The 19,417-nt window shown below is 37.2% G+C and overlaps 1 protein-coding gene across 1 annotated transcript in view; it reads left to right on the plus strand.

The window, feature by feature from the left end:
• Positions 1-19,417, plus strand: part of LOC139725644 (brefeldin A-inhibited guanine nucleotide-exchange protein 3-like) — a 53,324-nt gene that overhangs the window by 5,252 nt on the left and 28,655 nt on the right. The window contains exons 2-8 of the mRNA XM_071636736.1: positions 7,964-8,279; positions 9,825-9,949; positions 10,597-10,734; positions 11,704-11,772; positions 12,437-12,541; positions 14,065-14,172; positions 17,572-17,608. Coding sequence (XP_071492837.1) covers positions 8,195-8,279; positions 9,825-9,949; positions 10,597-10,734; positions 11,704-11,772; positions 12,437-12,541; positions 14,065-14,172; positions 17,572-17,608 — 667 coding nt within the window. The 5' untranslated portion in view covers positions 7,964-8,194. The remainder of the gene's footprint in view (positions 1-7,963; positions 8,280-9,824; positions 9,950-10,596; positions 10,735-11,703; positions 11,773-12,436; positions 12,542-14,064; positions 14,173-17,571; positions 17,609-19,417) is intronic.

Consider the following 19,417-nt stretch of genomic DNA (forward strand, 5'->3'; position numbering starts at 1 on the left):
GAGAGTGTAAACCCTAACTTAAAAACCTTTTTCTCGTTTTGGGTACCTTTTTCTGCAGTTCTTGCAAATTTGGAGAAAATAACGTGGATTTTGAAAGAATTACTTTACTTAGGGGATTTAAGTTTGTCATTGCAGATTTTGTTGCCAATCATGGTCTTGATCCTGTAACGCTATCATTTTGGTACAGGACGGCAGATAGTCATATTCTTCAAAGTCCCGTAGAAGAAAAACAAGCATATGAACCTATGGTTTTATTTACATATTTGGGCTTCGGAGGGGTCAAAGTTACGGTATGGAAAGTTTCAAGAAAATGACATGGATTTCACTTTAACTGAGGAACATCCTTAAAAACACATGAAATCCCTCTTACCCGGCTGAGTGCGGAAAATTACTCGCACGAAATTATCCATTTATTGTCACCTTTCAGCAGCCCTTGATCACAAGGCTTGAAGCTATCCAGGGGACAGTTTCATGAAACCTTTTGTCAGTGATTTACACTGACAACTGTTAAAAGCTACTGAAATCCTTGCGTCTGATTGGCTGATAGCAAATTTGTCGGTGAAAACCTCCGACGAACTCGTTGATGGAACGCCCCCCCAGGCGTGGTGACGATGTTGTGTGCCGATGAGACTTGTTGTGTTGAGAGGTGGCATGGCGAAGCAAACATGTGTAAATCTCACTTCTGTTTACTCACATAGTGTAAAGTAAAAGTGAACATTCTTATAGCATGAGTAAATGCATGTGTACACAGACACAAACACACATAAATGTCTTTGTGTGCTTGAAGTTAAAAGTATGTGCAACCCAACAGGAGTCTGTATCACTTTGTTGATGAATGGAAGAGCAGCCTCTCTGAATGTTGGCAAATTTGTGATCCTGACTGCAGGTCCTGGCATATAGTTCCAGGTTCTCGCAGTTAAAGGGAAGAAGGAGAGTTTGTATGCATCTGGGCAATTCCACGGTAACTAGGACACAGGTGCCAAAAATTCAAAATGATATTTGTTTCAAACACCATAAATTTTCAGACAGTACTTGAGTTGAAGTTTTAAGAATCATTATGTTTTTCAATAAAAGCGGCCATTTTGATTTTCAAAATGGCTGCCAAAATATGCCTATAACTCAATGGCGAAAAGAGTGTATTGTCGCATAACTTACTCTCTGTATATCCACTTTATTAGTACTCTAAGCAACAATCTTTCATATGTATGCAGTTACCAGAGAAGTCTTTTACCACACGATAGAAAAAAAAGCTGGTAGCTTTAAAGAATTTGATAAAAACTGTTAATTACTTTGATAATGATGGGTGTAACGTCAGTTACCAAAAACAAGGAATTTTTAAGTTTATTCATCAAAGGAAGTGAGCTGTATGATGTAACTTGGGATTTCTAATGTATGCCCATATGCCTTTATCTTAATACCAGAAATAAGGATACTTGGCATACTGGAGAGTCAAAATGAACACTACAAAATGTGTAACGTCAGTTACCGAAACGTCATACACGAGTATGTAACGTCAGTTACCATGACAGTAATTATAACTGAGGCAATTTTTTTGACTTTTGGCCATTTCAATACATCTGGGAAGCCAACTTACAATAAAGAGCAGCAATCCCTTTCATAGGAAATGATGTCATTACCATGGTATGTCCATGGATATTTTTTTTAAATTTTATTTTATTTCTAAATTCATTTATTCATTCATTTACCATGATTATCTTTTTTTTTGGGGGGGGGGGGGGCTTGAGCTTTCGATTTTTGATTCAGCACAAGTTTAAGGTTAAATCATCTGGAAGTTTAGTTTGCCACATGCAGTATATATGCACTCAAATTAGTACATTCCCAGTCCTACAGGATGATAAAGCTACCAAAGTTTGTAGGCCTAATCAGTGACATGATTGCATGTTAACCACATTTTCTACAAAAAAACAAACAAACAAACAACCTTCTGCACAGCTGTATACCAACAGTTTAACAATCTTCACCAATGTTTGCTTTTGCTGGCATTTTTCTTTTTTTTTTTCAGGAAGCTTAGTCAAGGTTTCTACCACAAGGCAAATGCACAAACAGATATTTCTTTTCTTGCACTTAAATGTGTGGTGTAGTTAACATGGCTCATCTTGTGTACGTCAGGCATGTACTCATTATTGTTTGAAACTTAACACTGATGTTGCTCAAAGTGAGAGAGGATTCTATAGGGTTTTAAAAAAATTGTTCATAGAGTGTTTATTTGTTGATTACTTTATTCTATTCATGCAGGGACATTTTGTAATACAACACATGATAATTATGAACAGGAAGAGTTTTTTATATTGATTTTAGCATTCTTTCGTTGCAAAGTCCGATTTCTTGGTATCTCGAATGGATTTGCAAGTCGTGATATATCAGTGAAAAGGAAAAGAAAAACAGTTAAATTACTTCAAGCTAGGAGTAAAACAATAATGCTCTTTTGACCAAAAAAAGCATTTATTTTTCTTCTTCACAGAGAAATATTAAAAGTGCAACACTTTTCATTTAAATCAATTGATGATGGAGATCATCAGGAGTAAAATAAAGAAAAGAAGGAGAAATATATCACAATAGATTTCATACATATTTATGCATATTTATGAGTTGATACATGTTTTTTTTTTCCCCATGACCTGGAAGATATTTTGATATTTTTTTCAAGCACAAAAATATCCATGTTTTGTGTAGTACTACAAGGTATTATGGGTGGAGCACTCTATGTAGATAAAAACTTTCCTGTTCATTAAAAAACAAACAAACAAACAAACAAACAAAAAAGCCCTTAGCCATGTCCATATATTCATACTTGGAACTGCTTAATCTATTAATGGCTCTGTGTAATCATAAATGTTGAATAAAAGTTAAATATTCAGACAAATGTCAAGAAATATCCTCTTGTGCATTTACATTATTTTTGCCCAACTGTGCTATTGCATGGGGGGGGGGGGGGGGTGCCCCCTAAGGGCCCACCAAATATTACTTGTGTCTTTAGATTTTGTTTTAATTTGTTGCTGTAGTTGCCTGGGATTGTCACTGGTACATTGCAGCAGTATAATAACCTGTTAAATAAATTAGTTCTCTGTAAACCCCACGGCAAAGTACACTGTATGTGTAACGTCAGTTACTGACATGTTTACCTTTAAGTTTTCATAGAACACAAAGAAAATGGACTACTGTTTCATTTCATTGTGTATTTATGACTGATGAACTAAGGTATGACTCCATATCAACCAAATCATTCTGAATGGTCAGAATTATGAAATATCACATAGCTATTCCCAATCATGATTTTGCATGTGTAAACCCTATGGCAAATGTAAGCGTAACGTCAGTTACGTAACGTCAGTTACCGTCATGCCTTCACTGAAATTGGCATGGTGGTAAAAGGAGACAACTAAAGTGCACATTATTTTGCACACCTGTTCCTAAGAACCTAGGTGTATTGCCATATTAAACACATAAAGGCTAAAAGTCAGGGACATGAGATATTTCCATTTACATCTACACCATAATTTCCCATGTCCTTTTTCCGTAACGTCAGTTACCGACACATTTTCACTTGCTATGTGATAAGAAATGCAGTTTGAGAGAAAAACTTTCCACCTATTTCTTCATTCTCATGAACTTATTCATCAATGCTAATTGCAAGCCCAAGGTGCTTTCATTCACAAAACTACAAGGTAAACAATTTCATGAAAATCCTTACGTGTAACGTCAGTTACCGTGGAATTGCCCATCTGTGGTTGCTTTTTGGCTTACATAACAGATGTACTGTACTTTAGCTTGTGCTTGTGACCACCCTTTAAGGATTGCTAGTAGTACATGTAGGTGATGGTTGAATGAATTTCCCGCAGTGGAGCATCTATTGCTCGACCAACAGAAAGAATGGAAAACAAACAAGAAATAAAGCAAAGTAGACAGTACAAATACTTGACTCACATCTGCAAAATAGCCAATACACACTAATGTCATGGCAAGACTATAGTAGTGATTTTGTGACAATAAAAGTGGGGAAAAAAAGCCACACAAAGACAATCCCATTTCCATATCGCAAGTTTGCACGTAACTTGGAGTCAACTTAAGAAGCATCCTGTATGATTTAAATACTTATGTAGGAATGCATACTTTGCCAAACAAATTGTTGAGGCACTGCTTGAACTTGCAGCAATGAGTGACCTTTGACAGTATTTGAAGTCTAATCATGCTGAAGACTGTCGAAAATTACCTGTGATTTGCTTTCTTTTAGGTGTGTGTGTGTGGAGGGGCTGACACTGGGGAAGAAAAGACCAATAAACTTGTTGAATCATAATGCTACCTGTAAGATGATTTATTCCTGCCTGCTGTATGAATCAGTTTTAAAACCCCTTAGACCCTGTCGGCATCCCTCTGCCTTCTTAGTCAGGTCTGCCACCATGTTTCCTGGCCAAAGAATGAATTGTGAAAAAAAACCCAAAACAATCAAACAAACAAACAAACAAACAAACAAACAAACACACACAAAAAAAATGATGTGTGATGGTAGATATGTTTTTCATTATAATGTCAAGGAAATGAATTGCTAATTACTCAAGACATCATGCCAATATCCAATGCTTCAATTACCTAGAATGCATTCAGTCAACACATCTGAATCTATTAACAAGCAATGTAAGACAATCTCTTTGGATTTAACCTATTAGCAACTGAAATGCCCAAAACTGCCAGTCTCATTACTCCCTAAACCGTCCGAAACTGCCCATCTATTTTTTGAATAGTTTTATGCTTTATTTATTTTTTTCATGTATTAGAATATGGTTTGAAAGAGGTCAAAAGTCAAGAAAAATATGTCAGAATTATTTCTGTGACACACCATTCTCTTGGTAAGATCTTAATACATGTAGGCTTTCAAATTAAAGGGAAAAGTTTAAAGGGAAAAGACCTCAGTAAATATTCTAGTCTTGACTAGTGTTACAAACATGTACATGGATACAGTACATATAGCTTGATGCCATGGCAGTTTAACCAAGTACTACTAGACACACCACAGTTTGGCAGAATGAATGTTTCTGAAATTATTTCAAAAGCAAAAACAAAACAGAGCAAGAGCAAAACCTAGTGGGGCTTGATAAACTCATAATATCATGCATTCCATAGATGTTTTGATACAAAGTGGTGTAGATTACAGAGGTATAATGTAAACTGATTCATTGATATCCCATTGCATTCAGATGCTGCAGTGAGTATTGAACTGATCTGTAATATCAGTTCAATGTTGGCAAATAAAGTTTGTTTCCACTTTTTATTGGTCTTTAATACCAGGAAAGGGCGATCTTTCTTCCATTTACAGTATTTCATGAGTTCTTGACCTGCATACCAGGGCCCAACATCAACTTTTTGATTCACTCGACTATCGAGCAAGTAGATACCGAGCAAGTAGATGTATGTATGAAAAGTCATCAATTTTCAAATTTATGTTTGCCCTAAAGAAAATTTTACATGCCTGAAAATAGTGCCAATGCATGAGGAAATCAACCCCAAAAAATGAAAAAAAGAGAAAATATTCCCTACAGAATGATACAAAAATGACAAAAATCGGATGAGAAATAAGGAATTTTCTATGACAAATTGAAATTTCAGATTTTTTTGGAAAGCATTTCTTAACCAGTCCTATGAATATTCAAATGAGCGAGTTGATTATGTCATACATATGTACCTCACAATTTTTTATATAATCATGTTATATATGAAATTTGGAAAGATTTTAGCCACAAAAAAAACCAAAACATACATGTTCCCATACCATATCTAGTTGGAAACACTTTTTGTTTTTTACCAAATGGGTGGTTTTAAGGCAAGTTTTATATTCATATGGCTGAAATATGAAAGTTTTGTCATTTCTATATAAATACCAAATGAATAAATTGTGAGAGCATGACATTGTCAACTTCTGTTTTTAAAAAAAAGGAACCCAGGAAATTTAAAAAATGTCATATCTTCTTTATTTCCCATCTGATTTTTGTCATTTTTGTATCATTCTGTTGGTAATACATGAATGTATTTTTCTCTTTCTTTTGAAGTTAATTTAGTTTTGGTGGATTTCCTCTTAAAAGAACATCTGATTTGAAATTAGAGTCAAAATTTTGTTCTTTAATCAGGGAGAAGTACTGTAACTGTTAATAGCATTTCTGTATTTTCATTTGCTTGACAAGAACTGATGTTGAGTCCTTCATAAAGTATACAGTTTGTGGTCTTTCTGACCTACAACAGGTAGACACTCCCAGTGTACCGGTACATGTAGTTTCATATCAAAAATACGAAAGTTACACCATCTGGATGCAAATATGTTGTATGGTCATATCATCTTTTCATATCATATTGTTATAATATTATATTTCATCATGTCATATCACATCATATATCATTATCATGTCATATCATTACATCATATATCAAAATATATATATATATATATATATATATATATATATATATATATATATATATATATATATCATATCATTAATCATAGATATCAATATGTCGTATATCATTTGAACTTATCATAATATATACGTATCATATATTATTCCCTATCATATCATAATCTTATATATCATATCATAATCAATCAGTGCTACTTGTAACTAGAATTACATACGACACTAGGCAGTCAATGAAAATTGTACGGTCAGTTAAGGATTAGGGGTCCTATCAACAGTAATGTGTTTAGGGTTGATTGTTTCACATCTTGGAAACCAAATACAACTTGTAGGAATGCTATTTGAAAGTCAAAAATGGACACTTTTATAAAGATTGTAATGATTCTATATAGATTTGGTCTTTATTTTTTTGTTCAGTATCACTTGCAGACCTGCATACCGTGATACATTTAAGTGTGTGAAATGAGTATCTAGCATAGCCTCTAGTTTCTCGCTATTAGATAAAGAGGGAATGCACAATCCTCAGAACTACAAATTGTACCATTTGGCTTACAGAAAGGATTGTGTAAATGCCATGAACTCCTTTTTGAGTATGAGAGCAAATATAAGCACTCCCACTGAGAATGTGAGAGTTTGCATGTCTGTACACAATCAAAGAGCATTTCATATTTGCCTTCAGTCTCAGTGCAGACTGCTGTGTGTTGTGATATTTTAAAGTACCAAAATTAATATATTAAATGTGTTGTGATATTTTAAAGTACCAACATTAATATAGTCAGGTATAGCTTGATGCACCTAATTGATACAAGAGTTTACATGACACTGATACACATACTTTAGGGAATTGTGATTTTTATGGTGTTTGGAGGCACCACATGTAATGTTACGAGTACACGTACAAATGTACGGATAGTTGTGGTTTAAAGTTTGATTTTTGACTGATGTGTCCCTGCTTTCACTTCAGTGTCCTAGTTATTGGCAGCATACATTCAAAATCATGACTGTGTAGTGCCATTATGCGTAAGTCTTGCCATTAAGAAATGGAAAGGAACTCAGGAGAAGGGTGATGGTGATGATGATGATTTAACACAGAGTAGCACCTTCGAAAAAAACGACAAGAGATTGCTCGCTCATATGGCTTTGTGATGCTGTTGTTTTTGTTTAGAATGCTGTTGACTTGGTACCAATGGCACTTTAGAATGTGCAGTCATGTTTTAGTGAGTACTATTTATGCATGACTATACACTGCAGTGAGCCGTGGCATACATGTAAGGCCTACATTCTAATGTGGTTGTAATTGATGTGCATCGCCAATCAATGCGAATCAATGCAAATTTGTCTAATGCAAGGAGGCAATTTTGCATAGTGTCTAATTATGAAATCAATCCTTTGCTTTTTGTGTGTGTGGGTGTACATGTACAGTATTTGTGTGTTTGTATGCAGTGCCTGTATACACATGTAGATCTGTATTATGTGTGTACTGTCTCAAGAAGGCAAAGTGTAATTGAGAACTTGTCTTCTTAATTTATCTTATCAAGAATCACCAACCGCAAACAAATTGCCAGGCCCCAGTGCATCCTAGAAACGACCTGGGAAAAGGGTTTCCCCTCTTCGGACTGACGACACTCGCTGCTATTTGAAATCGCTCTTGTTACTGACCACGGCAGCAGAGATCCATCGAGCAGCCCCAGACAATGTGGGGGTGAGCCGAGTGTCCAGAGGGGGATCTCCAACTTCAAGCTGACCTCCTTGTCCCGTGCAATCCAAACATGGAGGACGTTTTCGCAAACATACTGAAGGAGGCGTCAGCCAACAAACACGCAGCCATACGAGATGCAGTGGTTAGGGCCCAGGGTAAGTTTGGGTAAATTGTTTTCAGTGGTACAAAAATGTTTTCAGTTTGGTGAAGTCTAAGATTTAGAAAGACCACCAGGTGTGCTCACCGTCTTATAGTAAATAGTGTATTTTAACATGATTAATGATTGATCAATTTCGTAGCCTGTGAAATTCATAAGTTTTTTTTATAGTTTATGGTCGTTGTAGTTCACAGTCATGAACTATGCTTTTTTCATCTTGCAGACAAATCAATGTAAGTTTGTATACTTTATCATGACCAAACATTTGGCATACTCTTTCATGCACTCTTCTAGTCAATAAACTCTAAAATGCATAATTGCAGATGGTTGCAAGAAGTAGAACTTTGTTAATGTTGACAGTAATCATTTGCCACAAATATGGATTCAGTAAATGCAGATACATGTAGATAAGTAGAGTGTAGAACACATCAGTGAAGTTTTAGGAAAATCAAACTACCTGTTCAAAAGTTATGAATTTTTAAGGTATTGGTTAAATCCAAAATCTGTGCTGTCATCATATGGTAGGTCCCTATACAGTTATTGTGTAGATTTCCCTTTAACTGTGTTATACTGTTAGAGTTACAGTATATTACATAGTATGTCTGTATCATGAAACTAACACTTATTTGAACTTAAAAAAAAAAAAACCACACAAATGATTCGGCAGCACATAATTCTACAAAAGTAGGTACAATGTATATGTAGTGATACAGATACAGTACAAACAATAATCAGGGAGATTACCTCCCTGCAATAATAGGGTGTCTTCTGTGCCAGCTGTTGCCTTGTTGCCATGATTACTATTTAGAGAGAGTTGAATAGCAAAATGTATGTTGGTAGTGGAAGGTCTCCCAAACAAGGTATGTATTTTGACCATCTGTTCCCTGTGAAATCCTGACCGTCATTGTGCACCAGATATAAAAAGTAGGTGAGTTACATGCCAGCCTTGAGCTAGAGAGGGAGAGAGAGAGAGAGAGAGGGAGGGGGGGGGGGGGGGGGGAGAGAGAGAGAGAGGTGGGGGGGGGGGGGGGGGAAGAGAGGGAGAGAGAGAGGAAAAAGAAAAAATCATGCGGAGGATGACTGACACCATTTACCGTCATCTTGATGGCCATGTGTGACCCGTCACCGAGAAAACCTGATTTAGTTTCTGAGCATTGATTTTCTGATTTTGGTATCGTAAAAGAATCCAGATTCTGAAGCATTCCAAATATGATAAATATAATAGTAGTTATATGATTTGATCTGATGTGATATGGTGTGAAATGATATGATATGATACATCATGTGTGTTTGTGTGTGTATATGTATATACAATATGTATACATGATCTAATGTCCCTCTTGAGATTGAATTGCTGACTGTGTCAACTCATTTGAAATAATTGTACATAATGTGTAACCATGTACTCTATCATATGGCAATTCCACAGAGGTGTATTCTAATTGCAATCCCATCCCCCACCCTGCCCCTCTCCCACTCTCCCATAATTTTCTCCCCTCCCCCCTCTCCTGCCCACACTCTCCCCTGTTCCCACCTTCTGTAGAAGTCTACAGCCAAGAGTCGGGGGCTCCAACACATTCCCTTCGGGAGGTGTGCATCACACCTTTCAAACTGTGTCTGGAATCAAAGACTAGCAAGCTGGTTGCACTCGGCATCACAGGACTCCAGGTAGGATGATGCTTTCTTCTCCTCTTCCTTCTCCTCCTCTTCCTTTTCCTCCTTCTTGACCTTCTTCTTCTCCATCTCCTCCTGCTCTTTCCTTCCTCTTTCTTGTCCTCCCTCCTCTTCTATCTTCTTCCTTTTCTCCTTCCTTCCCTCTTCCTCCTCTTTTCTTCCTCTTCCTATCACTTCTTTCTCCCCTCCTGCTCCTCCACTCTTGCCTTCCTCCTCCCGTTTCTTCTTCATCCTCCTCCTTTTCCTTCTTCATCCCCTCATCCTTCTTTCTTTCATTTCACCTCTTCTTTGTCCTTTCCTTTTTCTCCTTCCTCCTTCTCCTCATGATGATAGTATATGTGATGAAAAATATTGAAGAGTAATTGTTTGCAAGCAGGGAATGTTAACTGCATCAACCTTTGTATATACAGTCAAACCTGTTTATAGTGGCCACCCAAGGGAGACAAAAAAGTGGCCATTATATACAGGTGGCTGCTATAGACAGGTTCTTTAACATGCTTTTTCTCTCGGAGGGAATTGTTTTTAGTGGTTGTATACCATACGGCAGGTGGCTGCTATAGACAGGTGGTCGCTAAGGCAGGTTTGACTGTACAAATGTATCATCAGTAATTTGCATCCCTTCTTGCATTGATTTCCCACAGAACATCTTATCGTCAGAGAAGCTGAAATGTCGCGAGAGCGAGATTGAGCACGAGGACGACACCATGCCAAACCAGGTGGTGAGGGTGCTGTCCGTCACACCGTCGCTGAGCGAGGAACAGCAGGTGGAGGTCATGAAGGTAATCAAGCCTGTACATGTTGTTCCCTTGAAATGTTCTAGTTCTATTTCTGTTTCAGAGGTTGGTGTTATTAGATTGATCATGTTGGCAGTTGTAGTCATTTTGTTATCAATTCTTACACACTCAGGCATCCCAGCTTAATGTATCTGGGCTCATAGTGCGATTCCTCATTATTATTATGCAAATTTACCTTATTATTGTATTTATATTCAACTGTGAGCACAATGCCTTTTGTTAATCATATCAACCCGTTGAGGACGAGTCCCGAGTATACTCGTGCAGGGGTCTGACTGTGGGAAATGCGTGGTGTAGCAAAATCAGCCCATCCTCAACGGGTTGATAGCATGGAAACATGCAAGTTATGTTCATTTTAGGGGGGATTTGCATTCCAATGTCTTTGTTAGTCATATTAGAACTTTAGCAGTGATTGACAGATGATGTCATAAACAGAATCTTGGCTTCGAACGTGGGTTTTTTTGTGAGTTTATCCAAGTAATCTGAAGAAAAATTGTAAAAAATTATTAGGAAAATTTTTGGTACATATTTAGATATTCATTTGGCCACATCATTAAGTGATGTTGAGGGTACCATGAATCAAAACAAGTCAGCATAAATTTGCAGTGCCTCGTCCTTTAAGGTAGCCTCCAGTGGTTGAAGTTGCAGTTCTTATATCATATCACCCCAAAGATACTATCCCAATCAAGCAAACTACTTATTGATGACGGTCTCCTCCCCACCTGTGTCTGAAAATATGATAGATTTTTTTCTTTCTTTAATACAAGTAATTGTATTATTCCTTTAAGTACACATTAGGCACTCTAAATTGTATATTTTGATGACAATGTTGTTGATTTGTCAAAGTGATTTCATTTAAAAACTGAAATGAGACCAACTTGCCAGTCTATTTTGTTTATCTTTATTTCAATAAATTTTCTTATGGTGTAATTTTTTCCTTGTGTACATACACAGCTCCTGCTGATGGTGGCCTTCTCCAACTCATCCCACGTGTCACCACAGACAGTCATCAACATTGCCAAGGTACGTAGCTTGTGATTACAGCAATAATGATGCTAGTGCTAATTATTATGATATGGTCTTACCCAGGGTAAACTCTCCATTGTCAGCACAGTTCTCCCCAATGGACCCCATCCCTATAGGAAACAGAGAACAAATTTGCCATGACTCATTTTTACATAATATACAACACCATATCTATATCTAATTGGGGGGGGGGGGGGGGGTTGAGATATTAACCCGTTGAAGACAAGTCCCGAGTATACTCGGGCAAGAGTCTAGATGGGAAATGAGTGTTGTAGCAAAATCAGCCCGTCCTCAACGGGTTAAAGTAGACTGCAGTATTCTACGTTAGGCACAACTCATAAAACATATGATACAATATTAAAAGACAACACAATTTTGGCTAGGCTCTTGTGCAGTTTTCTGTACACTGGAACAATTTCTTCTTTTTTTTTTTGTAGATCAAAATCAGTCCATGTTTTCACAAATGAAAAGAGTTAAACTTTGATATTTAATAAAGGAATAATCAATGAATATGTTTCTTTTTTTTGGTTAGAAATGTGTTTAGTTTATTCAAAGCATGGAATGAACGTCAACAGATGGTGTAAATCGAAATGAGATTTGATGGAAAAAATGTGAGGAAATGCAGGACTGCTGTTCACAGCTCTGTGTTGCCATTGTCCAGTTCTGCCAGTCAGTGTACGTCCAGAGCAAACCAGAGGTGACCAAGGCCTGCCAGGTGACCATTATTCAAATCATGGCCGATGTAGCCCAGAGTACCAACAACCAGGTAGAGATGGCGTCGCTCACCAGTCTCCTTGTCGCCTCCAGAGTCCTGTTTCGTGCCATAGCAGTCTTTGTCCTTATGTCAATGCAGAATAGATTGTGTGATGCATGACACACAGCATACATCATAATTGATGTTATTAATATGTTTTATTTTGCCATACCTGCTTTCATAATTATGTTATATTTATCCACTGGTGCTGTCATTGAGTGGTACACATGTATGTTGTATACTGCCTACACTGAAATGTCCGCTTTAGCACAGGTCGTGTGTATTCATCCATATCACACCACAGTGGGCGTTTGTGTATAAAAAGGTCATTTGTCCACCCCTAAATATTCAGCTGTCATGTCCATTCTCAGAGACTCCAACCCCAAGCACCTTCTGATCGGGAGATTCTCCCACCTGAAACCACTAGCAAACGGGAGACTCCAATTGATGTGCGCAAAGTTCTTTGCGGCTCTAGGGTTCTAGATGCTCTCTCGTGTTATCTAAGGCTTATTTTTCAACATACAATGATATTAAGTAAGAAATCATATCAAGCAGGAGACACAGAGCCAGGGCGGGAGAAATTAAATCTCAAGCGGGAGAACGGGAGATTTTGCAAAAATGGGCTTTCGGCGGGAGATCTCCCGTCGAAAACGGGAGAGTTGGAGTCTCTGCATTCTAACATAGCAGTCTAGTCCAGCATAAATTGCACAAAATTGTGCATAAAAAAATATGGTTTAGTTTTCTACTCCTCAACAAAATTGGTAGTGTCCATGTATAGTTGTATAGTCAAAGCCACAGTAATTTATTTTCATTTCCATTCAGCTGCTTAGATAAGCGCACAATGTAGTTGCATTCCTCTTATCGTCTGTGTTGTCATTCCTTGTTGTGAACTTGAATGTTATTTATCACCACTAAACTATGTCTTTGTAAAACAAAAACAACAACCAACTAACTGCTGAGCAGTTATTTACTCTTTTGCACCAATAGTTTTTTTTTAATGTAATTCTAAACTCGTTGAAGTAATCAGTACATTTCACGATTTAATGTGAGTTTAGACAAAATGTATTGTGAAAGACACCTTTAATTTTCTTTTGTTTTTTTATGGGTGAGGGGGTTGGGGTGGGATGGAAGAGTGGGAAAGGGATATGGATAGGTGTTTTAAAAAAAGAACAAAAAACATCCCTCATGTATGGATTATAATAAAAATGAAAAGTCATATTAATATATCCAGGGTTAATGATATCAAACTGAAAAATTACCAAAATTTGGACAAGCTACAGGTGCTACCATCCAGAGCATAAGGTGCACATTACAATATTGTGGCATTCAGAAGGCATATACTGTGTGTTTGTTTTATGTACAGTGTGTGCTAGCTGTGTTGAATGTGCTATACCACTTGTTTCATTTGTGAGGTGTTTGCTCTTGCCATCGTCGCTAGTATGGCACATAATCTTTTATGTAATGTGACTCATTTTGTAGAACATGATCGTTGTGTGCATTTTTGTTGCATGCGTCCGTGTCTCCCACCTCTGTAGGCGTGTCTAGAGCACCCTGCGATATCCACCCAACGCCAGCCCAACCCAGTTAGCCATGCCGCCAAAATCACTCTCTCGCAGACTCTGCGCTTGCTCTGTCAGCCGAAGGTAAGACATCTTTGGGTGATGGTTGTTATTCCAAAGGTTCGGTAGTCTGAAAATGAAATTAGGTTTCAATTGTCATTCCGAAGCGCACAAATTCTGTATACCCCTACCTAGATGTTCCTTTGTTCGAAAATAAAACCGGGTTCATTAATCTGAACATTTGTGCAGTTATTCCAAAAATTTGTTGGTTTACAAATGAAATAAGGTTTTGTTAATCTGAAAATGAAAAAAAAAATGTTGCATATCAACAAACCTTCAGAATGATTAACCTTACATGTATTTCATTTTTGTAATAATGATTCTTCAAAATGATGGACCTTCGGAATAGCAAAGTTTAACCCTCATCCTCATCTGCAAGGCAGTGCTCCCACCTATCCCTTCCCTGTTCTATCCTCCCCAGACCTTCCAGTTTGCTGGGGAGCTTTTGCTTTAATACACATAGGGAGAAAAGAGCCTCGTTCATGAGAATGAGAATGGGATTATTCCCACATAAAGGCTGCCGCAGGAATTATATGCCTTCTCAGTCACTGTGGCCAACAAAGTTATCCACTATACCCTGTTACAAACGACTCCTTCTTGTTCACGGACTAGATACTACTGTAGTCAGATTCAAAACTGATTCCAAATATCAAGAGCATTTTAAGCTTCAGTGGAAATGTGGTATAAAGGGATATGACATATAGAATCTCAGATTCAGCAGTCTCTTTTCTTTTGTGCTGATGCAACACAGTCCTGCATTTTTCATATTTTGGGGCTACTTATGTAACGCGGTACATGTAGGCCTACGTGACGTAATAAAACAAACAAACAAACAAACAAAAACAAAAAACCTAGAAAAAAATTCCAATGGTTTCAAAGACCTCTTGATGTTAGGTTTCCCAGTTGCTTTGGTTTGGTAAAGGTCAAGCAAGATTTTGTACTCCAGTGCATGTTGTCCTGTTTGCCCCCCCCCCCCCATCATTAAATTAGAAAAGCTCCCCTTCCTGTCATATGAATATGTCACGCTCTGAATGTGAGAAGACTGTTATGGCATGCATGGAAACCCTTGCCTCCATAAACACACCCTACTTTCTCAACAAAAACCATACCCACAAATCATCAAAAGGTATCTAAAGGTATTAGTTACTTGTCATTTCACATAGTTCATTCTGCTGTACATGTTATGTATCATGCAAACTATGTGTGCAAAAGCATCTGTTAGATAAAACAATGACAAAATGAGACAGTTTGAAGTTGTGTTATATGCAGTCTAAGCAAAAACAAGGGAAAAAAACAAGAAAAATAGCTTTACTTGTTTGTGTGTTTTTGTATTCACATCTATTGAGATTGTGTGTATTTCCAAACTGTCATGTACAAAGTATAATTGTGCTGGAGCTTGTACTGTTGTGCTGTATAATTCAGGAGCATAAGATTTTGTGAATTGGGACTTTATAACCGAGAGTCAGAATAAAAAATGTGTATTTAACTACTGTCATGAAGTGGTTCTCCACCTTGGAGAAGCTATTAATTCTGTGTTCGTAGGTGGGAGGTAATTAATTTGCATTTTGGAACTTTTGTGAATATCAACTAGACTCACAAAATGGGCAAGAATAAAATTACATTAAAATATATGGCATATGGAGTGGAATAGAAATTTAAGAAAGGAAATCAATTTTACTCAGAAACCATATTTCTTAAAGCCTAGGTGTTCATTTCATGTAATAGGTATATGAAACAGCAGTCAAGGAGATGTGGTTTTGCCCCAGTCACATAGACATCCCGGATCACCCCGGACCACCCCGGATCTGATCCGGGGTGATTGGGGGAGAGATCCGTGTTGATGCCTTGGACATCCTTGGACATCCGTGTATGTCCGTGTAGATCCGGGGACATTCAGGGGGCTAACACGGCAACTTTTGGAGGTCAAAAACATCCGGCGTCATCCCAGGATTGCCGTGTTGGCAGAGTAATCTGGGATGGTCCGTGTGGCTGCCGTGAAGATGCCGCGTTTGTCCATGTAGATGCCGCGCTCTTCCGGCCTTATCCGTGTAGCTACCATGTTGATACCGTGTGTACAGTCATATCAACGCTTGTCGACACTTCATCCAGGTCGAAACTATCTTGGATCTCCCCAGATCTCCCCGGATCTCCCCGGATCTCCCCGGATCTCCCCGGATCACCGTGTAGATCCTTGAGGATCCGTGTTTATATATGACTGGGGCCTTTGCTGTATCATTTGAAATTCATTCACTGTATTTGCATGATTCGGTGTCTTCGTGCTCAGACACTGTGAGAAAAATGCTTGTGCTGTCTTTGTTTGTGTCTTGCAGTAACTCTGTCAAGCGATAGTCAAAAGTTGCATTCAGACGATGAATCTTAACTTTGAGGATAAGCTCTATGGGGCGCCAAGTTTTGTACAGTCGATTTCATTGCAAAATCAGTCATTTCATCCGTGGAATGATCCATTTTGTCACGAAATGATTGATTTCGTAACAAAATTGACTGTGCGACACTTGGCACCCCATAGAGCTTTTCCTCGAAGTTAGCTTATCCTGGAGGTTAAGGATTACTGTCTGAACGTAACTATTGTCTGTAGACTTCTTTCTTGCCTTCATTTGCTAGTATATTCTTGTGCAAAATGTTTCCCATTTGTGTGGCTCCAATTATTTGCATGTGATATAAATTTTCCTGTACCGTATGCAGTCACAATATGACATAATGACATTGCATGTAATATTTTTGATAATAAACAAAATCTTGAAAGCCTTTGTGGTATTCTGCATATCTTCACTTGATATGAAACATATGTAAATGCTGCTCCACCCAACATTTTTGGAAGTGATCTCACACCATTCCTACGTAATGAAAACATAAGGCAAAGCAAGATTATTTGAATATCACTCATTCCTTTTTACTCTGTAAATTCATGGGGATATACATTGTAGAGCAGATCCTTCTTTTCCCCTGTAATCTGAAAGCTGTGAAAAATATAGATATCAAGAACCATTTATTTGTTTTCCCTGGGTGGCAGGTGTAACTGTGTATGATGAATTGAAGTGTATTTATGGTTAGTGGCAGCTAATGAAAATTTGTTTTAAAAAGCTTAAAGTTGGACAAAAAAAAAAAGAACTTTACCAACATCTTCGTACATGTAGATGCCAATGACTGTATTATCAGGCCTGTGGAATATTTTTCTTAACTTCATTATATTGTAATTACAGTTTGATAGTTTTGAAATGTTTTATGGAAAAAAAAAATTATGGTGAGGTGTACCGGACTATCTAAGCTGGCTAGTATGGTTCAGTGATCTAGAGTATGAACTCATCCTCATGTTTGTGTGCACCACTAGATGAATTACCTTTGAATTTGAAACATTATTCACACTGGATTGACCACCACGCTCCTTGTGTTTCAATCATGCAGGTGAAGGATGCGATGATTATGGACACTGGGGAAATGGGTAAGAATGACAGCATGACAATGCATGAACTCTACTGATTCAGGAAGCCAGAATCAATTATAAACTACTCTCACTCTCATGAAATTCGGTACAGATGTATTTCAATGCCATGTACCACTTCCTTCTTCTAAATCCATCATGTACGAGACTGTAGGAGACTGCAGATTGATTTTCTACTGTAGAGGAGATTCATAGTTGCATTGAATCCATTCCATGTTTCATCATGCCGATGCCCCTTTCTTCATAGCCAATAAATTTTCTCTAGGTTCTTATCTTTTGCATGCGTACTGCAGGCATCGACTCTCAGTATATTTATATCATTTTGCTTCTTACCTGAGTCTGAACAAATTACATAATTAGAATGTCTCTTACAAATTTGTAACCATGCTCATTCATAATTAAGGTAGAAATAGTGATGAACAAGCGCATATTGAATGAAGAAAGATTTGAATTAAATGATCTCTTTCCTTTTCTTCTCCTTTTTGAAACCTTTTTCTAGAATACATCAATGTTTGCTGGACACATCATAATTATTTTGAATGATATTTTGTTGTATGTCCAATAATATTCTATACAATATTATATGCAGAAAGAATCAGTTGAATATAAAACTATAAGATTGAATCTATACTATGCGTTGTACGTCAATTCAATTTGTTTTATAACTTCTAAATACCTCTCAAACAAGTCTTGTTTCTATACATATGATTTCACATGCAAACTTGTACTCGTGTTGTATTAATGTCTAGTAAATGTTTAGTAAACATTGTGAATGATAACTATGTTGTGTGCATGTTCTTTAAAAGAACAGAACTGATATTTCTTATTTTATAAAAGTGATAAAGAAAATATGAATCACCTCCTTCTTACTGTACACGATTTACAGACCTTGTTTGGTTTCTTCTAAGACAAAATTAGAAGACTTTCCTTTTTTCACATCCATTATATTCTTTTTAATTGATTATGTGTTGACTGGAATGACTAAGATTGTGTTTACGTGTTATTTTTTTTTTCATGTCGGTTTTTGACTCTTCCATTTCTTTCAGACATTGCCTACAGTACTCCCTATCATGATCCTATTATCTATTCACCAAGCGTGCCCTGTTTCAGTTTTTGCACCCCCAATACTCAATGTGTAAGCATCACAGCGATGTGTGTATTGTGAGAGTGAAGCACTGCATGTGTGGGAGAAATCATGTGAAGACGTACTGGACATAATCACCGCTTTGATTCCCATAAGTTGATTGTCGAAGCCAGTGAGAAGCAGATATACTGTACAATGTGGACGCAGGTCGCTAACCATGCCCCAGAAATATTTTGTCACTTTATAAATGATGCATCATACACAAAGATGAACTTAAGTTGAATAACAATCCTGATGATACCAGAATTGCTGTTTTATGCTGCTTTTATATACATTGTGCAGTTTTCATTGCTTTCATGGTCAACATATATGTGCTGTAAACACAATGGCATAAAGATTTTCAGATAAGATATTATGAGGTCCAGTTTTTGCATCATGGCTCACTAAATACCATACAGTGAAGCCCTCCCCAGAGCTGCCATGGCAATAATGCTGTAATGTTACTTTACAATATTCAGTATGACTTTTCTTCATCAATAACAGGAAGAAACTGAATTTCTTTTTTAGTATTAAAATTATTTTTTCTTAAATTTGATTTATTAAACATATATAGTATGTGTTATCTTCCCATTTTTTAAACTAAAATATTAGTGTCAACTTCATTTTTTTTTTTAAACTGTGCATCATTAAGTTTTGCAGTTGTAGATCTGCAGTGGTTGGCAGCC

This window comes from Diadema antillarum, unplaced genomic scaffold (assembly GCF_040938485.1).
Source record: "Diadema antillarum isolate AM-2024a unplaced genomic scaffold, OU_Dant_1.0 seq00000053_RagTag, whole genome shotgun sequence".
In the NCBI taxonomy this organism is placed as follows: Eukaryota; Metazoa; Echinodermata; class Echinoidea; order Diadematoida; family Diadematidae; genus Diadema; species Diadema antillarum.